This window comes from Physcomitrium patens, chromosome 10, assembly GCF_059467195.1.
Source record: "Physcomitrium patens ecotype Gransden chromosome 10, ASM5946719v1, whole genome shotgun sequence".
In the NCBI taxonomy this organism is placed as follows: Eukaryota; Viridiplantae; Streptophyta; class Bryopsida; order Funariales; family Funariaceae; genus Physcomitrium; species Physcomitrium patens.
This window is the reverse complement of record NC_143419.1, coordinates 3,541,403-3,567,509: the sequence shown is the minus strand read 5'-3', so window position 1 is coordinate 3,567,509 and position 26,107 is coordinate 3,541,403. Positions and strand designations below refer to the sequence as shown.

At 35.4% G+C, this 26,107-nt stretch overlaps 2 protein-coding genes and 2 long non-coding RNA genes across 7 annotated transcripts; 3 read left to right on the top strand and 1 right to left on the bottom strand.

The window, feature by feature from the left end:
* Nucleotides 1–6,408: 6,408 nt before the first annotated feature.
* LOC112287442 (uncharacterized) lies at nucleotides 6,409–7,745 on the bottom strand. The gene is made up of 3 exons (XR_016504990.1): nucleotides 7,531–7,745; nucleotides 6,826–7,099; nucleotides 6,409–6,501 (listed from the first exon to the last, which is right to left on the bottom strand). It is a non-coding gene; the product is annotated as an uncharacterized LOC112287442 (long non-coding RNA).
* Nucleotides 7,746–8,209: 464 nt separating this feature from the next.
* Nucleotides 8,210–11,612, top strand: LOC112288010 (F-box/kelch-repeat protein At1g22040). Of its 4 annotated transcripts, none has more exons than XM_024531748.3 (2): nucleotides 8,210–8,417; nucleotides 9,769–11,612. In XM_024531748.3, exon 2 carries the CDS (start codon nucleotides 9,894–9,896, stop codon nucleotides 11,271–11,273), a length of 1,380 nt encoding a protein of 459 aa, XP_024387516.1. In that variant the 5' UTR covers nucleotides 8,210–8,417; nucleotides 9,769–9,893; the 3' UTR covers nucleotides 11,274–11,612. The 4 variants fall into 4 exon arrangements, with proteins under 4 accessions (XP_024387516.1, XP_024387517.1, XP_024387518.1 ...); XM_024531749.3 differs by having other exon boundaries at nucleotides 8,213–8,530; XM_024531750.3 differs by lacking the exon at nucleotides 8,210–8,417 and adding an exon at nucleotides 8,424–8,547.
* A 5,640-nt stretch (nucleotides 11,613–17,252) lies between these two features.
* On the top strand, nucleotides 17,253–21,792 carry LOC112288089 (polyadenylate-binding protein 2). The gene is made up of 10 exons (XM_024531938.3): nucleotides 17,253–17,500; nucleotides 17,857–18,381; nucleotides 18,694–18,812; nucleotides 18,954–19,610; nucleotides 19,717–19,794; nucleotides 20,036–20,125; nucleotides 20,225–20,362; nucleotides 20,554–20,709; nucleotides 20,878–21,105; nucleotides 21,222–21,792. The coding sequence occupies exons 2-10, from the start codon at nucleotides 18,150–18,152 to the stop codon at nucleotides 21,453–21,455; spliced, it is 1,932 nt and encodes a 643-aa protein (XP_024387706.1). The 5' UTR covers nucleotides 17,253–17,500; nucleotides 17,857–18,149; the 3' UTR covers nucleotides 21,456–21,792.
* Nucleotides 21,793–22,093: 301 nt separating this feature from the next.
* On the top strand, nucleotides 22,094–24,016 carry LOC149988208 (uncharacterized). The gene is made up of 2 exons (XR_016504989.1): nucleotides 22,094–22,328; nucleotides 23,816–24,016. It is a non-coding gene; the product is annotated as an uncharacterized LOC149988208 (long non-coding RNA).
* The last annotated feature ends 2,091 nt before the right edge of the window (nucleotides 24,017–26,107 follow it).

Sequence of the window (26,107 nt, the reverse complement as noted above, 5' to 3'; positions counted from 1 at the left end):
TTGTAAGTGTCATATGGCAACACATAAATAACCATAGAAAAAAAACAAGTTGTAGTAGATAAATTTATGGAATTACAATTGACTAGCCTTGTAATTTGTTTGCAACCATAAATTTCTAAAGCTTTAAAGACCCACTTCTATTGCATTTTTAATAGGTTTTATGTTTGCTCTTGTGAAAAAAAAAAATGTCACATTGTTTTGTAATCTAGTGATTATTTTAATATAAATAATATGCAATACAACTAATTTATAGTAAGATATTATTTTAGTTGTCATAATTGCAATACTTCTTGATATGCTCTAACTTTTAGTATTAAAAAATGAACGTATATTTAATTTACATTTAGAAATTTTTAAAAATATATTAAATATATGTAATGGTTTATTTTTATTTTCTATAAAAAAAAACTATTCTTTTTTAATTTCTTTTTTAAATTTTTTTAACTTAAATTTTAATAAAATATAAAGATTTAATTCATCAACATTAGAATTAATTGTGTGTAAAATTAAGTGATTTATAATGTATTTTGAAATATTTAAATAGTTACCAATGTTCTTATGTATCCTTTTAATGAAATTGCTCGTTTTTTCTATATCATAATTTTATTTGGAATACAAATTACAAATTTGTCTTTATCAACATACATGAGTTTACTCCCTTACTATACACAACACAATATATTGTGCAAAATATGTATTGTCATCTCTCTTTCATTTATTGATTTGCCTCAATCTAAAATTTATTGTTAGATATAATTTTCTAATATCATGCAATTGATAGGAATATTCCATGGTTGTACTAACAATTTGAATCTTTGTCTAATACCATATTCTTGACAAAAAATTTAAAACATCATTGTCTCATATAAAAAGCTTATTTCTAAAAGGTTTATTGATGTTAAATATATTACAACATATAATATTTATAATTTTAAATATAGTTTTGTGAATCATCAATACTACATTACATATCAAGACTTTGACACATTTGTTAAGAATGTAGTGATCTATGCTAGAGTCTATTGTGAGGCATAGAGCCATCACAAGTATGAGATTTAAGTTTTAAGTGTTGGAGTCTTGGAAGGAGTCCCAGAAGAGGGTCTTTGAGGTCCTTGACTTTCTATTCAAGTCCTATTATGTTTAGATACTCCAAAACTCTAAAAAAGGCTCATCTTTTTTAAGTTTAGCCTTTGGAGGAGGAGTTTGAGTATTTATCTTCTCTCATTGTAGATTAGCATACTTTCATAGTATTTATATGTGGCTTTACTTATTGTGATTGTTGTAGAGTTTTTCTACTCTATTGGGATTTTTTTCACTAGTTATCAATAAAAGAGGTCAAATTGGCCCTGATTTTGTTAAAAATCTATGTGTACTTTGAACTTCTTTTATTTTTTGTTTCGATGGTGCTTGTATGATTCTTCTACCTACTTTTTGATTGTAATAGATATTAAGTTATAACACAAATGAAGTATAGATTGGTATTATGTGATGTGTTTATCAGCAAAGTTATTTACACATTAGAGATATACATATTTATTATTGTGAGTATGTTAATACATACATAGTTTATATACAATAAATAAAGTTCTAAATTATACTCTATTATATTTAGAAATATTATATTTGATTTGATATATTTGCATAGGTTATAAACCTTGTATGTTATATCTTTAGCTTAAAGTTTAAATTATAATATAAGATTAGAAATTTTATTTGAAATAACAATATTATAACTTATTAAGATGCCTTGATTTGTCATATTGATGCAAAACAATATACAAGATGGAACTCATTGTAGACATAAACATTCTATGGTTTTGAATCTAATAACATAAATATGCATAATATTTTATCTAAAAATTAGATAATCTAAAATTTATATTTTTAATGCAATAATTGCTTCTTAAAACCTGAAGTAACTACATTTAGATAATGTACAAGAATTTGGTGTTCTAGCAATTCTACTAAACATACTGCCAAGTGCAAATTAAATAAAAGAATATAAAAAACTCTAAATTTTCAGTAATTAAAATAATATTCATAAAATCCTTGTATTATTAGCATACACCAATTAATGTAAAAGAAGAAGAGAATATAATAGATCTTCAAGTATATGCCAAATATTTATGGTTTTAATAATGATCAATTAATCTTAAATATAAATTTATATAATTTTTTTTTATTTCTATTATATTAAGTCAAGAAAGTTTTATCAAAAATTTCATATATATCTACAATATATTATTGGAATAGATTATCTATAACAAAAAAATACTTCTTTTTCAAAACTTTTAAAATTATAATTCAAACATTGCAAACTTTATAGCTATTGCATGCATTTGTTGTTATTTGGATTTTTTATTTTTTTATCAATATTATGTTTAACAATGGTAAGTTAATATTAAAACTCTTCTAAATATTTAAAATATTTTATTATATTATTTAATTTAAAAATATAACAGAATATAATTTAAAAATTTATGCATTGTATATCTTGATAATTCTTTCAAGTACACCAATAAATAGCCAAAATTATTTATTTATTTTATAAATGATTATATTACTACGTACAATAATATGAATTAGAAAGTTTGCAAAAAAGATATTGAATTGTCTCATTTTTGTGGTTTTTTCATATTGAAATTCTACATAAAAAATCTTTACATAATTAAATAATAACATGGATAAAAATTATAAAAAAATTAAATAAATAGTTCTCTTATTTTAAAAAAAATGTCACAAGACTTTATTAAGTTGAAAAAGATTTTCTTCTATGCAAATCTTCTTCATAAGCATCATTCATGCCTTGCATTTATAAATGCATTCTTCTATTATATAGTAATAATACAATCTAAAAATATGTTTCTTATTCTTTTTTTATATCACTTTTTTAGTATTTTAGTGCCTTCAAGCATTTTGTAACACTTGTTGTAAGAAACATGGTCAAGCATAGACTCATGTATTACCAGTGTATTTGTATGATACCAAAGCATGATAACAAAATAAATAAATAAATAAACACATACACAACTTTGTTAACATAATTGGTAATAAGTAAATATTTATTTACTCATGTACATAAAATTATGCTTTAATTTTTATATTTAAAAATCTATAGTTGCAAAAAATAAAAGTAAGAACTAAAATAAATAAATAAATAAATAAATAAATAAATAAAATTGTCAATATTCTTATAATTTTGATTGAATAACAAGAAAAGTTGAGACTATTAATAAATCAGTACATTCAGTATGCACAGTAATTTGAACATATTATCATTGGTCTAAAATTCTAAAAAATATATGTATTTCACAAAGTTTAGAAGAGACTACACTGCAAGTCTAAACTTCTTCCTTGGTCAACTTCGTATTAATTGCATTTTATAGAAATAAAACAAATCATAGAAGAGAAATAAGTGTTTAAAATTTTATATTTTGTTCAAATAGAAAAAATTAAACATTTTTTTCAATGAACTTCAACTTTTAAACATTTATATAATTTGATTATGACTATTTACTTGTGCACTTATTGTGATTATAGAATGCAACATTTTTGATCTAAGACTTGTAGATTTACAATGTTGATATTGAATCATCTTGCAAATAGTATTTAAAGATAGCTTTGGATTTTAAATTGATGCTGTTTTAGACTTAAATTAAGATTATATAAATTACTTAAATATACTATTAATAAAAGTATGTGCATATTTCTACTATTTTAAAATTAATTATATACACCATAGCAACAAACACACTTAAGCAGTGTAACAAAAATAAAGTATACACTTAATATATAAAAATTGTAGTTTCTAATTGAAATTCTATGTGCAAAAAATAAATTTATTAGTTTTCTATTATATTTTTATTATTAAAATCAAATAAATAAAATAAAATTTAATATGATAATAAAATTAATAAAAATTAATAAAATTAAATTAATATACTGAAATTTTAATTTTTTAAAATAAATAGATAAATAATTCTAATGTAAGATTTTTGAATTTTTTACTTATTAATATTTTAAATTTAATTCTATATGTATTATAGTATTTTGACTTTTTTATTAATAGATTTTTTAAAAAATTACTATTTGATTATTTCCACTAGATATTTTATAATTTACTATTTATAAAAAATAAAATATAATTAAATGTATTCTTCATATTCATATTGAGTGATAGTAAAAAACAAAAAACAGAAATAAAAAATATTCATTTAATAATACTTATTTTTAAATGAATATTTTTAAATAAGTAAAAACCAACATAAGTATTTTTTAAAATAATTATTGGTTTTTACTTATTTTGGAAGTTATCTTTTTATTTTTGTTAATATTGAGGTTTTCCAACTTACAACTGGTATTAATTTTTTAATTTAATTATTAATTTGATAATTATGTATAATTATGTTATACACCATGAAATATGCTTGCATCTATTTTACTATATAATAGGCTTTTATTTTAAAACTAAAATTTATTTTAAAATTTATTTAATTGATTTTTTTTTCAATATTAGTACAAAGCTTAATTATAAATTTAGACAAAGTAATAAAATATTGAAGATTTTATTTTAAGATTGATAAGATTTAAGAAGTGCTTTATAATGTAATTTGAATAAAATATGCATATAACAGTATTTTTAAAAAATAAATATTATTTATGCATAAAAATTTCTATTTGATGTTTTAAAAACTTAATATTTTTAAAAAACCATGGCAAATATTTAATTTTTAATATTTGATTTTTTTATTACTTATAAGAATTTTTGTAAATACACAATATTTGAAGATACTGTTTGCCATCTTCATTTGGTCTATATACCTATACAATTTATGTATCATTAATAACATGAACAACTCAAAGTTTTCATGTTTTGTATTAAATGTAACTACCATTTGAGGTCCTTTTAACTTAAGTTTGGAATCTTACAAAATAAATCAAACCTTGCTTTGTAAAATATATATATATATATATATATATATGCTACATACACCAAATTAATTTACATATATAAAACCAATATATGAATACAGTATGTTTTATATTTTACTTTATTTGTTTACTACACATAATTTAGTACAAAACAATACTTATACTTAAAGCTTTACATAATAAGTTAATCTACTATTAGATCTCTTGACTTAATAAATACAAAATATGATTTTTTAATGAAATACAAAGAATAGTTACTCATATTATAGATGCACTTATGATACAAACTAGCTACATGATACAAATTCAAGATATATGATGTAAATGCTAAAGTCTAAAGTTGTAATTACTGACATTTTTATATAAAAATAAATTAATAAATTAATACCCTTGTTCTGGATCATTCATTTTTTCGGCCTCTTCAACCTACACAGAAAGAAATGATATCACATCTACTTGCTGTAAGTCCTCCACCAAAAAATGTTGTTATTGCCTTAAGAGAGTGATTCTAACCGCAAAGTTATTACTAGAATTATTTACTATGAGCAACAAAAATTAGGAAATATCGCACTTGTTGGATGTTCACCTGTTACTTGCCTTATGAAAACGTTAGAAGCAACTTAGTATTATTTTCCTTACCGATGCAATGAAAAGAATAAGATAACTTCAAATGTGTTACTGTACATTTGGCATATTTTAAAAAATATGTTAACAAATTATAAAAAATAGTTTTCAATCAAGGTGATCCTCATTTCTTGAAAATTGGACCACTGTGTTAAGTCCATCTTCTTAAGAGCTTTTCAATCTGGTATGGACTAATCTTTCCAGCAAATACACCCCCATTGTTGCTCATGGAGCTGTTTTGCATTTACAAAATACTTGGATACCACACAAGAAAAGATTTATTAGAATGTGGACAAATAAATTCATTTACCTTGGAAGTGTTCCTACGTCACAAGTAGAGGGTCAACATTTAGCATTGAAATCATATTTAAAAGTATCATTCAAAGACCTAAACTTCAAAGACGTTAGAGAAGTACAAATTTCTCACGTTTTTGAGAATACATCAAGAGAATTCAAAGCTCAAGAGATTTCGGAACAAACCAATGTTTCTCGTCAACATAATTTTAGTCTGTTCACCAATGTTGTGTAACATATCTCATATCTCATCTCCTTTCACCTTGTTTTTGAACAATATAAGTTCGGATTCGTTTTCTATTGACAATTGCTCACTTTCATCTTCAATATCATTTGGCGAATGATTTTGAACAGTCAACTACAATACCAACACAAGTCGAAGTATCTTCCAAAAGTCTCCGCCCACTCTATGTTGTTCGTCTAACATTTGTTATTTTACCTCTACATCAACAAGAAAAAAATGCGCGAACAACTATTGGAGCTTGCTACAGTTACTATGCGATTTGAAAATCCACGTGTGAGTCGCCCACAAAGGGAAGACCACATGGAGCAAGGAACTGATCAAGAAATGCAGTTGCATTAGTTTATTTCAGATTCATATACGAGTGAAACATGTGCTTGCCAATCATCCCGGCGATGTTCAATTGAAATCTGTCAGCCAAAGAGGCAACGAGTCTCAGTCACAACTGGAATTGTGTCTGGAAATCGAGATGGCTCTACACTCTTCTCAATTGTCAATGCAGGGAAATGTAACTACTACAAAGGGTGGAATGGAATAACGGCGTATATATGACAATCTCCTATGAGGTCACTCTTAAACCTGGAAGAACTACCCATTACCAGCATTACGACCCTACAAAATCAACTTCTGACTAGACGATTATCACAGTACTGGTGCTGTATAAACTCTAAAACACACGAGAAACCATGACCAACCACGCAAATGCAATCCCACTCCCAACAAACCTCCCTCACAATTACTCATCTGTAGTTTGTATGGCATCCAGCATCGACACCCGCTGTTGTTGCGCGATCGGCAGTGGATGAGCCTCGGTGTTGAATACCTATTCAGTCAACGGTAGGACGTTCGAATCGACGAACAGCAGGTACAGATGCTTCAGAGCCTCTCCCACAAAAAACGTCTCCATCTTGGGAGCTGAAACGCTTGTCACGTCATCGAGAGATGAATAGCCCCCACTGCTCATTTTCGCCAGCTTCAGATCTGCCAGGTCACTCTCACTCAACACACCTGGGCAAACACACCATGTCTCAAACTATCAGTGCGGGATATAATTATCACGATACACATACGCCTCCAACAAATCAAAACTGTGAGCCTCCGACTTTATGCGCACATAGACACAACAACAAAAATACACAATACAACGCAAACCGCTTTTCACAACAATCTGTATTGCAACAAAAGAAACAAAAACAAAATAAACAAACAAACAAACAAACACAATCCTCAAAAAAAAAAAAAAAAAAAAAAAAAAAACACCACTCCCGGTACAAACAGATGCGTGCATTATCCTCCGACATTGCGTCCTTCAGTGTACGACTTCTAATTCCACCCAGTGCGAGGTTCTCCGTTAAGAAGAAAAGCTGCAAACATTCTCACTGCAGCGCACACAACGACCACTTCAAAAACTCTGGATCGCAAGTCGGTTTGGGACCCACCGATCCAAATGTACTAAGCAATAATCTCCTGGGCAACTAGGAGCAGATATGAGCGAAGATGAGCGGAGCTAAGGTCCAGCAGCAGATGAGCGCAGCAGATAGCAACAGATAACTAACAACATATCACAGCGAAACTGAGCGGATCTGAGCTGCGAAATGGGGGCGAAGGAATGAGGCTGTCTCTTGCTCCATTTTAAACTCATAATCAAGGTTCTATCAGGAAGGACTGAGGCACATGGAGGCGGGTATGATGGTAACAACCATGAAGATTAGGTAATCATGAATGCGGATGAATGTGCGGATCCGTTTTCATTGGTTGCGGATCCAGTAGTAGAGAAATGAATTTAGAGGTAATTGTTTTTTTTATTGATTGTGATGATGGGTTGGTCGCTTTAATAAAAGTTTAGGTCACTTAAATAAAAGTTTGGGTCACTTTAACATTCACTTATATATATATATATATATGTATAGAAATCAACAACATATATTCCTTTAGAAAAAAAACACAACGCCCGCCACTGGAATTCGACAATTCGACAACGTCTACGTGTCATGACGACAATTCCCACTCATGAATCCTGTTGCGGGAGGGGAAGCGACAAATTGCGCAGGTGGCACAACGATTTCGAGTCTGAACCGGTCGTCGGGAGATGACGACAATAATAGCTCATCGTGAATCCTTAGCGAAGCGGGAACGATGGTTTCGTCTCGGAACGGGGCGTCCTCTCCCCCTAGGGTTTACCTCATTTCATCGTCGTCTATCTCCATCGATGCTTGGCTTCCAATCTGTAGTGCCTGAGAAGCATCCATCCGTTTTTGCATCCGCCCCGTTGCTGCTTCCCCGCCATCGCCCTGTAGTTCGCAGGCTCCTCGTGGCGTGTAACTAGGTACGATCGCCCACCATGTTGTATATCATGCGGAATTTCAAATGTGGGCGGAGTTTAAAATACTCGCGAAGCTGCATGCCCTCGAACCCTTGAAAGCATTTCTGCGCACTACGGTTCGTGGGTCGTAACCGTAGGAATCCAATTCCTTGGCACTCGCGTCCTCGCTGCCCTGGAGATTATATCAGACTTGACTGGCGGTTGAATTGTGAATTGTTAGAGTGGAGGGGTTTTGCAAATTCGGCATTCATTGATGATTCCGGGAGGAATTCGAAGTGTGTGGTGAATTTGTTGTTCTTCCTTGTGTACATGAGAGTGTTACTTGTGTGTGGTTTTGGTAGGAAGATTTTGTCCTCTCATGATTTTTGAGTTTTTGTTGAGGCAGAGTTTCTTGATCTTTCGGGAATTAGGGTTCAGGGGATTCGAGATTACAGTAGCGAGAGCCATTGTTGCCATCTCTCCTTTTACCTCCTGGTTTCTTTGGTCTTCTTGCTGATGGGCGTGAGAGCAAATCAATTTTTCGAGACCATATCGTGAAAGGAATCTCATAGTCTTGCTGCTTGAGAATCAGTTCGTTACAATAATTGTTGTTCACAGAGCATATTGAACAATTCACCACAGCGACGCTCAGTAGTTTTGTGCTTTCTTGCATCTCGTTTTGAATTCTTGCCCAAGCTCTTCGAACCACTCATGAGAAATCCTTTTTAATGATTTTGTGGAGTGATGACGAGCAGAGATGCTTGAAGTGTTTCTCTTCTATGACCTCCAGTCTGGACCTGTGGGATTAGAAGCTTCGCGATTGAAATCACCGTTTACGTAGAGCTTGTAGTGTCATCGCTGGCCCAAGTTCACACTTCCTCTCACGCTCGCTGCTCTGTAGTGAACAGCAACGAGATCCGCATATTGGTATCGTCGACATCGTTAGTGTCAATTCCGAACTTACTAGCGCATCCGTTAACTGCTACTGTTACTAGTCGATATTTTTAATTAGGGGTGTGTGTCCTAGTTCTCGAAAGTTTTGAAATGGGTAAGTTGTAAAATAAAACAGCACGCTAGCTCGTCCTTGCTACTTAAAGTAACCCAGCCTTATTGAAGCTGTGCTAACGCTGTATATGGATGTTCGACTTCGTAGAACTTTCATGCTCAAGGGAGTTTTACGAGAGTGTTTGGTTCACTGTGACCTTTTTTAGTCCCACTTGTTTTACATCTTGCTGGCTGGCTATGTAACGGCGTTGTTACTGCTGGATGTTGTACCTGTGTATGGAGGGTAATGCAATACAAGTTGGCATTTCGGGCTTTGAGGGACACATCTTCAGAATTCTTCGTTTAAATTTTTGAAATCTTGCAACTGCAGGGGTAGCTGTGGGGCTGGATGTGATGTGCTGACTGCCATGGTGGCGCTCGCATTTATAGTGTCGCCATGTTTATGGTGCTGGAACAAATAAGCAAGCTTCGTTTTCTGCAGCCATCGTCCTAACGATGGGTCTTTTTTTAAGTTCAGCACGGAACTCAGAGTACGATGCTTCGATTGGGAATAGTGACTCAACAAAGAGGCCCCGCATCAGTGTTAAGTATGAACACCAGCCAGCTACCATACCAGGCTTGCCTGAAGAGATTGCAGTTCAAATTTTAGCTCGTGTCTCACGGGGAAACCATCCTCTTCTAAGCTGTGTATGCAAGGCTTGGTACCATGTTCTCTCCACACCTGAATTCTTCAATCTCAGGAAGGAGCTGGGTGTGACCGAGGAGTGGTTGTATGTATTGATGAAGGATGAAGAAGAGCGCCTGGGATGGCGTGTACTAGACCCTGTGGAAGGGAGGTGGAGGAAGCTGCCCCCCATGCCTGAATTATCAAATATTGCCAAGAAGACTGAGGCAAACGAGATCTCATGGGGGTGGAGGCTCCGTTCGGGTCCTTTGCGGATGCTGCGGCTGACTAGTCTCTTTGGAGGTTGGTTTCAGCGGAAGGGCTTCTTGGACAAGATACCGTATTGTGGCTGCTCGGCGGGAGCTATCAATGGCAGTCTCTATGTCCTGGGGGGCTTCTCGTGGGCTAATGCTATGCGTGCAGTTTGGAGGTACGACTCACGGACGAACCGGTGGGCGTCATCAGCGGCGATGGAGGTTGCTCGTGCATATTGCAAGACAGGGGTTATTGACAACAAGCTTTATGCTATTGGTGGAGTTGATCGGGGTCGAGGAGGCCTAACTCCTCTGCAATCCGCTGAGGTTTATGACCCTGAGACAGATTCATGGTCTCAAGTTGCCCCAATGCCATTTCGGAGGGCACGAGTGCTTCCTACAGCTTTTCTGTCAGACATGTTGAAGCCGATTGCGACGGGAATGGCTTCTTATAATGGAAAACTTTGTGTTCCTCAAAGTTTGTACTCGTGGCCTTTTTTCGTTGATGTTGGTGGGGAGATTTTTGACCCTGCAACGGACACTTGGGTTGAGATGGCAACTGGGATGGGGAATGACTGGCCTGCCCGGCAAGCAGGAACAAAACTATCTGCTGTAGTAGGTGGGAAGCTGTACGCTCTCGACCCCACAAGTTCCATGGATGGGAGCAAGATCAAGGTTTATGATTCTGACAAGGATGTGTGGAAGGTTGTGTTGAAGAAGGTGCCCATCCTACTCGACCTCAGTGATTCGGAGTCGCCCTACCTGTTGGCCGGATTTGATGGAAAGCTTCATGTCATTACAAAAGATTTTAATAATAACGTGACAGTTTTGAGAGCAGAGTTGGGATTCAACTCTCAATCACACCAGGCGAAGGAGTTTGAGGTTGGGTGGAAGACGATTTCGAGTGCCAGCTTTGGTGCTGTTGAGCTGGTTGCTTGCCAAGTCCTTGATTTGTAACCAAGTTCATTGTCCGATTCGCCAACGTAAAGGAAGATGTGGATGGAGATTACATAATAGCCCGGCTGTTCTGCTTTTTGCCTTGCAGGTCCTGTGTATGGGTTCGTGCGATCCAATCGCTAAATCAGGTTAGTGTGAAGTCTATTCGAGCAAATTAATGAGAAACACCTCTCTCAGTAATCTAACTGTAGAGTAACATGTAATTGTAGATTTTTGATGTACAGTCTTCAGCAGATTAGTGGGCCTTAGTTGCCACTTTCATACCATAAAAAGTTCCTGATATTCTTGAAGCTGTATTGTGTTGTTCATTAGAGTTAAGTGGTTCACTTTTTACACTCATGCATTGCTCTAGAGCATCCACTTCGATGGCCGTCAGGTTCAGAACTGCATGTATGCTTCCTAAAACGGTGCATCCGGTTTACACATTCTGATGGAATCTCGGTTCATGACGCACCTATTAATTTCTATGCTCTAGCTTCTTACACTTGTACTCGGATCTGTCTGGAATCTACCTGGTTGTGGATACACACGTGAAATGCATTCGTCAAGCGTGGCAATCATACATCATAGTATTGTACCTGTGATTCTGCGATGATGTTCTCGGTATCAGCTTTCACTTTGTGTAGGAATTGCTCCATCTTTCAGAACGATAGCCATCATTTGTTATGTATACCCCAGGGACAACATGGTACGCTTTTTTGTGAGGAATTCACTTCATCACTGCCAGATCAAGAAGTCTGGCTGGAATCTTCTTCAAAAAGTATTCAGGAACTATGACGCACTGCAATATCAATAGCATTTTTGTTTGGTGCTTCCATTACTTTGGAAGGTTCGGTGTCAAATACAAGCCTTCTCTTTCTAATTGCTCTCAGTAAAATCAACAAACTCATATGATCAACTTTATTCTTAAAAAATACTTTGCTGTTTGAGTCACTTATCAAGCAACTTAAAGGAGGACACCTAAGAATATTAGTATCAATACTTGTGGAGACAAAGTGGTTAAGTACAAATCACGACGTTCCCACTAAGTAACTTCATGTCGACACTCCCATCTTGACTACATTTATTTACCAGTAAATTTTAACAACATAATAAATTTTTTTTTTAAGTCAAGGTTATTTGTAAATAATCTTCTATTATCCTAATTTATTGTTTGTGAAGATATAAGATTGAATTTTTGATAGATTTTTTTTGCATTTGCATTTGAGCAAATTTCAATTTTTCAATAACATGTGTTTGTTTTGCACTTGTGTAGGCATTATGACATTAATAATGATTTTTTGAATTGAATAGGATAAAATTTCTTATATAAAACCAATTTTAGAGGGTCTTTTTGAACCAAATCATCTTTTATTATAAGTCTAAATATGTCAGTTTGTATCTTGATTCAAACAATAATGAAAAATATTATTTTAATTTTTTTCTAAATAGTTTTTTTAATGATTGTTTTAAGCAATTTTTAATGTAACTTCTTAAGTTTTTCTAAAAATCACCTCTTGAGATGGGCCTAACAAAAAATTTAGAGAAAAACACTATTTGTGTTAAGTACAAAAATAGATATTATTTTCATAAAACCAAAAAGTGTCATAACATGTATAGTATTGTTGAAGATTTTAAAAGTTATGTACAAAGAATCAATTAATAATTTAATTTGACATTTAAAATATTTTGAACATTTTAAGGAATTATTTTCATAGTTTTCCAAATAAGAGAGACTATGATTTTATTAAAGATTGCTTATTATTTGGATTTTATATATTAATAAAATAAAATCTTTCTATTGCAATTGAAACTTATAACTTGAATGAGTAGAAAAACTAAAGTTAGAACAAAGATAGGTTCTAAACCTACAACTTGTTGCTTTCATATATATATATATATACATTTTAAAGTTTCAACAAAAAGAATCAATATTTGCATACAAAGTTTTATTATTTCCATCCAACATTGTATTGCATCTACCACCTACCACACTCTTATTATTGTTGTTGTGGTTGCACCCTCTATATTTCTATTATTGTTGTTGTTGTGGTTTTGTAACTTGTTGTATTTCTATTTTAGTTTTACTTAGGCAATATGGAAGAAAACTTCATAGTTGTTGTACTTGTTTTGAAAACTATTATTTTTGAAGTTTCAGATTAATTTCCAGATTTAGATATTATTTTATTTTAGTTCACAAGAACAAGAAATTATATCCAAGGTTTTGTTTTTTTATAAATCCAAAATATTATCATCTATTCTAAAAACTCTATATACTTTGAATACTCCTAAAATATTAGTTTTTGATAAAACTGAATCATGTTTGTATTATACTAATAAACATGGTTCTAAAGTATTTATAAAAAAAATAAAAACTACAATAATATTTTAAAAAGCTTGCAAAGTTTAATGTTTGGTTATGATAATTATTTTTTTTAATAAATTTTATATTAGATATTATTAAAGCAAAAACACTTAACAAATAATATTTCGTTTTTTACAATTTCCTATAATTATTTAATATTATATTTAAATATCTATTAAGTTTTTATTTAAAAAACAAAAAAAATCACTTATAAAATTTAAATATTACTATCGTAATTTTAAAATCTAATATATTAGTAGTAATATGTCATAACATCTAATTCAAAAACAACATATGAACATGTTTTTTATAATATTATTCTAGTATTTTGTAAAAGAAATTACTTCATTTTAGTGTTATAGTTTTTAATACTATTAGTATGAATAGAGGCAAAACTTAGAATATCTATAATTTCATCAAATTTATTCTTGAATTCTTATTTTTTTTATGGTTTATATATATTTTTAATCAAAATTATATGTAATTGACACTTGCCATGATAATATTAATTTTTAGATATGAATATGGATATTTATTTATACTAATATTAAAATATATAATTTTTATATGTTTACATGCAATACAATAATTTAGTGGCTCAAGCTACAAGCACACCCCAAATTACTACATATGCATCTATTATATCTATACACACACATGAGGCCTTGGATTAGCTGATCTAGACCTCTTTTTTTGACCTTCTCTCTCTCTTCATTGTCATAGTAAAGGTTTTAGTTCTCTTCTTCCTTGCCTTGGTGTGCATCCCAAATCTCTTCCATCTCTTCATTGCTCCAATGTAAGTAAGTCCCACTGCTAGGACAAGAGAGGAAAAAAAAAAAAAAAAAAAAAAAAAAAGAAGAAGAAGAAGAAGGATGGGACTGAGACCTATGTCAAAATAAAGATAAAAGGATTTGGATCAACCAATCAAAGGTCTTGAATGTATATATATGTATGTATGTATGTATAATGCATGTATTTGTTAGTTTTGTGTGTAAAGTATAATAGGTAATATTGCAATTGTGCCTATTTAAGTATTTAAGTACCTTATGAAATTAACATTTGAATGTATGTGATTGTGATAAAACAGAATAAAATAAAGCAATCTGCAAATTTTTATGTTTGATTTCATGTGTTATGTAATGCTGTGTACAAAATTAAACTTGACAATTTCATTGTTTACTAAAAATGATAGTATCATATTTTTTAAAGAGTTTACATTATATTTATCCATGTAACATTTTTTTAAAATAGTATGAAATAGAATGAAACAAAATGATTGAATGTAAAGATTACTTTTGTTTCAGTCCAATTTACAACAAATTATAACATCTATTTACTTTTACTTTTTAAATATTAAATAATTATCACTGTTGAATAAAATGATCAATAGTATCATCTTTTCATTGTATATATTAATCACAAAGGATTTAATTAGATTCATGAGGTACTGGGTTATACGCATCACTCTACTTTTAGAATGCGATTTATTAATTCTGATCCATTGTTAATTTAAATATATGTAAATACATTGTATACTGCATTGCTTTCAACAACTTAAGACTAGTTAAATCTTATGTTATATTTTATAATTTGTGTTCTGAGCACTGATCACGTTTTGGTCACTACTCAACGTGAGATATTTTTTTACAGTTTCAAAAGTTCAAGTTTATATTGATGGTTTAACTTTTATGTTTTCACATGTGAATTTTACAGTTGCTGCTTGAAATCATTAGAACTGTGATAGATGGTTTTTTTTGATAAAACTCATGTGTGATGAAAAAGTAATAATAATTAAAATACATGATTTGGAAATTTTCAAATAACAATAATACATATGTATGTATATATATATATATATATATATATATATGCAATATTAATACACTGAGTCTTATAATTGCAACATAGTGTTAATATCGTTGTTCATTTTATTTTGTATACAAAAAATAAATAATATCGTGATATTTATTTCTGTTGAATGTTGTTGAAGTGAATCAGGAATTCAAACTTATGATTTCAAACACATAGAGCCACCCACACCAGTTTTAGTATGTGTGATACAAGTATGAACACCTCAATAATGACAATGAGAATATTGTGGTATCAATATGATTTGACCTTCATGCAAAAGCAATAATAATAATCACAGAATCAAATTGTTCATACAATCTAAAAATAGAATACGTTCGATCTCCTTAAATATTTAATTCATTGATTCTTAGATTACTTTAACTTCGATTGATACACACATACATTTGTTTCAAACTCCTTCATCAGCACCGTTCAATTTTGATTTTATGCAAATTGGAATCACAATTCAAAAACAACCCAGCCCTGAATAAAGTTAAGATTGAAAACACTAAATTCATTCCGTTAAAAGTCAATGATTTCAACAGAATGATACATTCTGATTATTTTAGATTCTTTCGACAATTATTAAAGTCATTGTTATAACTTTGGGTTATGCAATCAAACCATGAATTTGAACAAAAGTATCCTTAATTTGGTGCACAGTACTCCTTCCCACACTTCTGTAACTTAACATACTAAACTAATACTATTTTTCATTAAATGTACATATATATATATATATATATATATAAGTATATATGTGTATATCTATCTATTGCACCTTTTCAAAATTTTGTTCCACTCAAAATGTTCAGTTGCAGCAATCAGTTGAAGAGTCCAAGCATCGAAGCAAACAAACAACGCTTTAGATGCTACCTCCGCTCGAACTTTTACCATGTCATGGAAGTGTGAAGATGAACACCACGCTAAACACTACCATGGTTACCAAGACAGTCCTGTACGAGGAATTCGAGCAAAGGCCAAAGAGAGAGAGACCACCCCGATGGCTTAGTTCCGGAAGCAGAACCCGGGGAGGGGAAGCGCAAAAAGCGAAACCCTAGTTCACAGCCACACGAACATCATCAGGAACCAAGCGCAGCGCTAATCACAAACCCTGAGCAAGATGTAGGAGGAACGAGTCAAGCAGCGCGAAAGCCGTAAACCCTAGACCAGATGCAGACACGGGTTAGTGCGGGGAGGGGGGGGGAGGTCTTCCGACAGACAGACCCAGAAATTGCCAAAGCTAGGAACTGGAGTTCAGTCAGTAATTCAGTCATCCACGGCGCTGCAACGCCGTGGGTTCAAGCCAGAACGGGAGACGATTTACGCTAATCGCTTCTTCGATTGGAGTGCTAACCCCCTTTGGCAGCCTGGCAGCCCACCCGCCGCTGAGCCTCTTCAAGGGTTACCACGACGAAGGGGACGGACCCCGCACCCACCCTCACGCAACTTGAATAAGCCTGGCTTGGCTCTTCCTCCCGCGCAGACCGACCCTCTTACCACCGTGAGGTTCGGCCACACAACGCGTGCTAGGCTCTGGATTGGCTACTAGCCCTCTTCCTCGAATTGGCTGATACCCAGACTCTTACTCCCCGGTGTCATGCATTTACAATGGCGGGTACCTGAGGGTATGTGGTTAATTTAGGGGGTTTGTAGGTGGGTATACTGGTATGAGCCGAGGGAGGAACCCAATCGGGACAGTAGGTAGGAGCGAAGCCCTAGCCAGACAGGGCTTTCGGGTATTCTTTCTTGCTCCTGCCTCCCGTGCAGCCTCTTTCCGTCGCGCGTCCCCCAGCCTCTCGACGTTGTGAGTGTAGAGAAGCAGGCGCTGGCCAAGGCCTTGCCTGTTCGGCACTCATGTGTTCGCACGGGAGATGATGAGGCTCGGCCACATTTTAGGCTAAGTTCTCCTCATTCCCTATTACGAATACCACGCTCCACCGTCGCAGCAACAGCAGCGGGTGGCAAAACTACAAAAAATTCTCGACGTGATTACAGGTCCTAGGCGCACCGACGCCGCTTCGCTCATCAGGTGAAGCTCTAGCGCCCTTGGTTGTTTGTTGCTGGTGTCGAGGTTCGGGTTCGGTAATCTGCAGGGCGTTGGCGGGGGTTGTATTCGTGTTGGGATTACTGTAGGTTTCTCTATTTCTTTACCTATTTCCATTTAAAACTACGGATTCTGTTTCTGCCGGTTCGGTTCGTCATCGAACCCCGCGGGTGGCGTCTTGGTTCGGTTAAGTGCCCTGGCAAGATTTTAGCTGGTTTTATGATGTTTCTGCAGACATATTCGCCTTGTCTTTGCGTGATTTTTGGATGTTATTGTTCCCTCCGCGTTTGTGCACTGGAAGTAACCTTTCAGAATTGTGGCGGGTTGCATCGTCTGCGCAGCCGCTTTGTGTATTTGTGGTGGTGTGTGTTAAGCAGCAGAGATTCCAACCGGGGGAGGGAGATAAGACGCGGTGCGTGATTTCGTTGCTGTCCTTATTCCCTGGAACTCTGTTTAGCAGGGCCTGAAAACTTGAAAATAAAAGAAAAACTTAAAAACCTAGATCCCAAAGACTTATCAATCCACGTGGAAGACCTACTTTATCTTCTCGCCGTTGAAAAAAAAACACTTCCAACAGTGTTGTTCTACTCTTCGGGACAGCTTCGCTCAAACCTTGTGTCTACAGTCAGTAACTATGGCTCAGGCTACAGCACAGCCGCAGGCTCCTGCTGCCAGCGGGCCCGCGCCGACTCAGTTTGTGTCAACTTCTCTATATGTCGGGGACCTGGAGCCCAATGTGTCTGAAGCTCAATTATACGAGATGTTCAGTCAGGTTGGGCAAGTTGTATCGATCCGGGTTTGCCGTGACCTTATCACCAGGCGCTCCTTAGGATACTCCTACGTCAACTATAACAACGCTCAAGATGGTATGTATGCTGAGTGCGATTACCATTGTATTGCGTCTCTGGATTTTGGTTTTGTTTCAGTCTTTTCCTAGGGTTTTGGTGTCAGACAGCTCTTAGGCCGGTTTTTTGTAGCTCTTTTGTGTCGACTCACCTTGCAATGATAGTATGTCTAGTCGATGTTTCTAATGCTGAAAGATGTGCCACATGCACGCGCAGCGTGTATTGCATACGGTCCAGTTTTTCCTCTAGATTTTTTGAGGATCAAGCGTTACAGTGTGTGCCTAGTGATTCTAAAGCGTCGTGCTCACTTATTCGAGTTGAACTGTGTTGTAGCTACTCGTGCCCTGGAGTTGCTCAACTTTACCGGTGTGAATGGAAAACCAATTCGTATTATGTTCTCCCACAGAGATCCAAGCATTAGGAAGAGTGGTACAGCCAATATTTTTATCAAGGTATGTGATTTCACTTCCTTTGAGTTAAATTGCTGCAGTGTCGCTAGGTTTTATTTCCCTTCACGTCGTTTTTCATGTGCGCATGGCGAGTAAATGGTTGTCGAAGGGTATTCTCTTGACTCCTGTGAATTTACTATGCAGAATTTGGACAAGTCCATTGATAATAAGGCGTTGCACGACACGTTCGCAGCATTCGGTAACATTCTCTCTTGTAAGGTGGCAACTGATGCTTCTGGCCAGTCGAAGGGGTACGGCTTTGTCCAGTTTGAGCAAGAGGAATCAGCTCAGAATGCCATCGAAAAAGTGAATGGAATGCTCTTGAACGACAAGCAGGTGTTTGTTGGTCCTTTTGTGCGTCGCCAGGAAAGAGATCAGGCAGGTGGAGTTTCCAAGTTCAACAATGTGTATGTCAAGAATCTTGCAGACGTCACAACTGACGACGAATTGAAGAAAGTGTTTGGAGCTTGGGGTCCAATCAGCAGCGCTGTGGTCATGAGGGACAACGATGGCAAGTCTAAGTGCTTTGGATTTGTCAACTTCGAACATCCTGATGATGCCGCCAAAGCCGTTGAGGCTCTGCAAGGCAAGAAGTTCGATGAGAAAGAATGGTATGTCGGACGTGCGCAGAAGAAGTCAGAGCGGGAAGCAGAGCTTAGGGCGAAATTTGAGCAAGAGCGCAAAGAGAGGATCGAAAAGTACCAAGGAGTCAACTTATACCTGAAGAATCTGGACGATACGGTCGATGATGAGAAGATCAGAGAGCTTTTTGCAGAATACGGAACCATTACATCTTGCAAGGTGATTGTGATCGTGTCATCGTGAGCCATGGGATTGTGATCGTGTCTTCGTGAGCCATGATTGAGATTGTATTCTGAAATTCTTTTCTGCATCATGAACAAAACAGGTGATGAGAGACCATCAGGGTCAGAGCAAGGGTTCTGGATTTGTTGCGTTTTCATCTCCGGATGAAGCAACGCGAGCGGTATGATCCGTAACAGTTACTGTAATGTTCACTTTTCTTTTGATGATTCTGTTCTGGTAGACTCAGTGTTCATTTCGAATCATTGAATGTATCTTTTAGGTTCGATGACAGTGGATTCGACGACAGTGCTAGAAATGGACAAGAATTAGTCGAACAAAAACTACGCACTTGACCGAGTATATTCCTATCTCCTTTCATTTGGTTCGCCACTTTTTTTACTTCTATTTTCATTCCTCTTCAGGTGACTGAAATGAATGGCAAGATGGTTGGTAACAAACCACTATACGTAGCCTTAGCACAGCGCAAGGAAGAGAGGAGGATGAGATTACAGGTAAGTGGGCTTCGTGGTGGATAATGGTACTCCATGTGGATAATGGTATTGATTTGGTGCGATTGTGTTGCATAATCTGATCTAGGTTTCTATTTTCAGGCTGCCTTCGCACAAATGCGAACTCACGTTGGTCCTGCCGTTCCAACTAGCCTTCCTATGTACCACCCTGGCGCTCCAGGGATGGGTCCTCAGATGTCCTACTACGGACAACATCCTCCTGGTCCTATTCCACTTCAGGTATGATGATTTCTGTGTCCCGGGTCTCCATTCTATTGCCGGTTAGCTTTCTGTCATCTCAAACTTAGTAAGTTTGCATGCTAGTTTAGTTAGCTTCTTGCATGCGCTGTAGGTTGTTTTAAGTGAAGAAGTTCGGTAATGAAGCAGCGTTATCGATGTGGTGAGTGAACTTTCTGTTACGTCGCGTGCAGCCTACCGCGTATGGATTCCAGCCCCAAATCATCAGACCTGGTGGAGCTCAGATTCCAAATTATATTGGATATCCGAATGTTCCCCCGAGACAGGGACAGCAAGGACAGCGTGCCGGAGGAAGGCGCGGAGGGGCGCCTCAGCAACCACAGCAACAAGTATGCTTTATCTTTTTCTTTTTTTCGCATCATTTTAGTTCGCGCGTATTGATGTTCACTTCTACTGGCAACTGCAAGCGGCATTTGTTTCCACTAACTTTGTTGCAGTTACCTGCTGCTTTCAATTCTCCAATTTAATCCCGACTTTCATGATTTTTCGTTGTGTAGATGATTCAACGGGGTGGTAACCGCAACTTCCGATATATTCCTAATGCACGGAACACTCCGGATGTCTCTGTTCCTCCTCAGGGCATTATAAACACTATGCTACCTGTTCCTCTTGAAATCGGAGGGGCACCAGCAGCCAATGTCGATCCTGGCGTTCCTCAGCAGCCTTTGCCGATTAGTGCCCTTGCTTCGGCTTTGGCTTCTGCCCCTCCTGATCAACAGCGTGCCGTACGTTACACTTTTTTCACTTTAAAAAGCAATTTGAAAAGTTTGCCGCCGTTTTACAGAACAAATCTTGTCTTGCTACAAATGTTTGAGGCATCTTTATTGTTGGTTCTTCTCAGATGCTTGGTGAGCAGCTTTACCCACTGGTGGATCAGCTGGAGCATGATTTTGCTGGTAAGGTGACGGGTATGCTTCTTGAGATGGATCAAACTGAAGTTTTGCACTTAATTGAGTCGCCCGATGCCTTGAAGGCTAAGGTAGCTGAAGCCATGGAGGTATTGCGCATGGCTCAAGCGGTTCCGTCCGCACCAACTGACCAACTTGGGAACCTTTCCATCAGCGATTCAGCATGAAGAGCTTTACATGCGGGATCCTGACTGGGCCAGTCATCTTTGGGGTGGGGTTGTCTGTGTAGACAGCTCTACGACTGCTCAGTGAGGAGCAGCTAGGAATGTTGTCCAAATTTGGTGGGACAGAGTGGGTACTACTTTGTTGTTTTGGCACTAATTTCTTTCTTGACTAGCGATCCAACTTGTTGGTCTTAGTTAGTTGCTGTTATTCTGGAGAGGATATGACATACATCCAGGGTTTACCCGTTCTGTTGTTTTTTTTGAGCAGTTTATAAAAGAGTCTTGGAAAATGAAAAAATAAATAAAATAAAAATGAAGTAGCGGCGTTCTCGTGTCAGAATGTCCTTGACTTCTGTAAGTGTGATTTTTTTTTTTTTAATCTTTGTTTTTTTTTTTCGTCAAAGAAAAATAGAGTGGCCTCTGAGTGCCCTTGTTCATATCACGCATTCAATATAATTAGTTTTGTATATGATCAACATCAAATACGGTGAGTGATGATACACTTTACATTTTAACCCTCTGAATTCACAAACTTGAATCAGTACCCCTCAGTTTTAAGTCTGGTTCGAATGACCTCATGATTTTGAAAGGGTATTGCTAATGCCACCACAGTCCTTGCTACTGTCACTCCAGCTCACTCTAGTTTTTTTTATAATCCCAACAGACAATTCTTGCTACTGTCACAACAGCGTGATACCAACTCTATTATTTTTCATTCCCAATGAGAAAATCTGTTAACAATGTTAGTATGTTTTCTTTAGAAAAGGTGTGGCCATAGCAAATATCGTGATGGCGTTAGGAACATTTAAAAATATGGGGACCTTCAGTGCAGAACACGAGAATATTCATGCTTCAATCCAACGTCTGCAACACCAGGTAAACCCACTTCAACAACTTGCACTTTTAATAACTCGTAGTACAATTGCCAGTCAGCAATAGTTATTTGTCAGCAGTCTCTTAGATGTCAGCGTGTGTAAATTGCTTGTTCAATCAATACGCTATTTCTTAGTTATTATTGACCAAGCTATAAACGTTTTCGTCATTTAATTCAACACATTAATGGAGTAGCTGTGTCTGGATACGAGATCGTAGATTGGCTCCACCGCAGCCATATTACAAACAGTAATACTGTAATTGCTTTGCACATTACTATTCCTATTCATTCCATCATCTTAAACATGGATTTCAAATTCACTTACAATGCACGTGATGACAGAGAACATTTTTATTTTACCATCGTTTTAAGCATTTTTTTAATATAACTGTAAATAACTTTATTGAAAGCAGAAATACTCATAAAAACATTTTTTGAAAGACTATTTGTAATTCAAGCATTGTTTAGTATCTGTCTAATGCTACATCTTTTTTTTTTTTTTTTTTTTTTTCTTACTGGCTATAAATCATCGAAACAACTACGTCGGAGTAATTTGATAGTTGTAAACATATCAGGAGGCATTCCAATAAAGTAATTGGAGTGGATTGTGAAAATGATGGCAAAAATAATGGGTTTTTCGTAAGGCTTTGGCATTCTCAGAGGAGTCTATCAAAAGTCTATAATTGTTTTGGTCATTTAATATTCTCACTAAAAACTTTAAATTTGATGTTTATTAGGAATAGAAGCATGGATTTTCACAAGCCATGTTTATATTTATCTCTCCTTGGTAATCTTAGATATCACTTAAAGGTTTTAAAGAAATGCACACAACAAATAATAACATTTATTTTTCAAGTTCTAAAAACAAAGCATGAAATGTTGATCTAATTTTACTAATCGTTTTAGCAAATCAATTTTCTGTATCTGCATATTTGATAATTATAATAACTACACTTGAGTACATCAATTAAATTCATTTGTACACAGTCTATATACATATATACATATATACATACTTTACAATTCCATAAATAAACACAGAAAGATTGTGTGGTTTAGCATTACTAATTAAATTTCTATTATTTTATACATTTTCCAATGTCGAATATTTTGAAGGCTATTAAGTGAATATACAACTAATCTTAAGCAATCTTAAAATAATAAAATTGGCACTTTACCATTTTTATTTTTTGTATAAAACATATTCAATCACTTGAAATTTATCAAAGAAATTGATTTCAAACAAAATAGCAATTATTCTTAAAAGTGTTCTCATATGCTCACGATTTTGTTCTTTTAAGAATGTTTTATGAATAACCATCGTGTGCTTAATGACACGAGTTTCTATTAATGTGAATATAATGTGAATATACACATCCATATATATATATATATATATATATTTACTTCTTCCAATACACTGCAAGTTTTTATCTCTTGCAACATTAGTATGCAGCACTTAGGGCTCCATTTCGCTGCTCTGTTGCAGCAACCGCTTCATGGCCACCGCCACAGCCATCACGAGAGAAATCCAGCTCTGCTAAACCACGCAAAGATGGTCGGATAACTGCGAAGCACGATTCCCTTCTCAGCATTTCAGATTATTCAGCTTTAGATTTCGATCAGGGATGGCGTCTTTTAGCACTTATCAGCAACCTCTCGGCGCACCAATTACTTCGCATGCTGTTGCGGAGGGGAATCGGAAAGGCAAGGCAGGATGATTGTGGTCTGGTGTGAAGAATTGATGTGTGTTGAAGGTTTGGAAAGGGCTTTGCTGCGTAGCTCATGAGTGCACGAGTAACAAAGACGGTAATTATGGATTTTATCTGTGGTGTATGTATCGATCTGTTTGTTTGAATTCTTGCCTCATTTCGGCGGACTAGATCAATTTGGAATTGCATTTAAGCTGCTTATGGCTGACAGGGGATGGAGAACGATCAGCCTCAGTTTTGGACATGGCACGGGAATTGCGGAAGTATTAAGATCAGATAAATGTGTCCTCTTAGATGGAAAGAATATGCCATCACTAAGGACTGTTTTGAAACGTTGTGGCCTGAAGAAAAAGTACAGCGAGCCGTGAGCATCAAATGATAGCAGTCATTGGGATACTTGTCTCACACGTAGCTACTCGCTGTCGGAGTTTTTTGGTAACTTTTCAGTCTCCTGGTTGCTCGAGAAATTTCAGACTGAATAAGTACTCCGGTTTAATAATCATCTCGTGAGCATGTCGTTGGTTGTTTGTCTGGACGTTCGAGAAATGTCTGGTTCAGATTTGCCGTCGAGTCCTCCTACATAAGGCCTATCATGGGGAGTCACCTTTCCAGATTGTGTATTTAGAGAATTTAGGAGAGGTTGAGAAGCACCTTCTGGAGCATCAAGACTAAGCAGATTCTGAAAAACTTAAGGGTAACGATGGAAGAGTAGAATGTGATCACGAGCAACAGCCTTTGGTTGATCGTCAGTTTTCAGAGTCTTATAGTGCGCTTTGGAGAGGAAGGAATGTGATGAGTGAGGCCTGAAAAAGAAAATAGAGAAGACGATGAGAATTTTATGCTAAACGCTGAATTTCAGAAGTGAAATCAGAAGTGAACTACATTTGTACGGTTGTTTTTGTGAATGAGTGCATCTTATCACCATATATCACTGCAGTCGGAAAAGCTTTAAATATAATTTCAAATTCTTTTGTGGATTTTAAAAGGTTCAAACTTTCAAGGTCCCTGTTCCGCTGTTATCATCATTCTAATTATAGATTGAATGTTAAACTTAGTGTCCAGCGTGCATCCCTCTCCTCAATCTCTCTTTGGAAATATTACTCATTGAAAGCCAAATAACGACTGATATCTGCATTTGCGGAAGTTAGGTCCACATCTCCGGTGACTTATTCTAGCGTTACGATTGTAGACCCTCAGATACAATCTTATCTCAACATGGATGGTTGATCTTGAAACCTCACTTTCACTTGTGTAAAATACGATGTTAGTTGCACCGGAAATCCAACAGGGGCTTCAAATATAAATCAGCTAAGGTTCACCAATTATGCTAGATTGAGTCTCCCTCCAGGATTTTGATCGAGTAAATACAGTCCTCTTGTTTTAGATTTTTGCAACAGATGATACACTACAAGTGAAACCAATGTGAAAAGATATTATGACTCTTAAATAGACACTGCAAGGATATTAGATCGTTGGATTGCAACTGAGATTTCAGCTCTCATGCAAGCAACTGACTGGCTACAGAGGGTGATTATTTTATTTCTAATTTGAATTTGAAATTTGAATGTACAGGTTTCTACCTCAGATTCTGATGCATGTAAGTCCAAGACTGAAACTCAAATACATACTGTATTCTGTACAAATGCCGATCCAGATTATTATTGAGGATGACTATACATTCGTTGATTGCTAAGGTAATGAAATTGCACAGTTCCACTTCGATATAGTACGTTTGAAAAGCATCGCTTCTGATCTCAAGGAGCATGAATGCTTACCGCACATATCGAAATATTAACTTTCACAGCAAGTTTGCATCATTACGAGACGTTATTAGCAGCACTCAGCTAATACAATCCCGGCAGCTTCATAAAGAACAAACCCAACAAACGCTGCATTCCGAAATATAAGAAACCAACGTGTGCTCCACTGAAATCCCAAGATGCAGGGCAACTACAGGCAAGTGAAAAGCTTACTCGACCAAACCTTAAGAAGAAAACTTACAAAAAGCATCTATGAGAGCAAAACCTCTTACAATTGCCTGCCCTCGCTTAAAATGAACAGAAGCGGAA

What these genes read in the sequence shown, in the direction of transcription:
- LOC112288089 (XM_024531938.3), top strand. Translation starts at nt 18,150, where the DNA reads ATGGCTCAGGCTACAGCACAGCCGCAGGCTCCTGCTGCCAGCGGGCCC. An exon ending in CTATAACAACGCTCAAGATG is followed by an intron (nt 18,382 to 18,693) that starts GTATGTATGCTG and finishes ACTGTGTTGTAG; the next exon opens with CTACTCGTGCCCTGGAGTTG. An exon ending in CTCCTGATCAACAGCGTGCC is followed by an intron (nt 21,106 to 21,221) that starts GTACGTTACACT and finishes GGTTCTTCTCAG; the next exon opens with ATGCTTGGTGAGCAGCTTTA.
- LOC112288010 (XM_024531748.3), top strand. Translation starts at nt 9,894, where the DNA reads ATGGGTCTTTTTTTAAGTTCAGCACGGAACTCAGAGTACGATGCTTCG.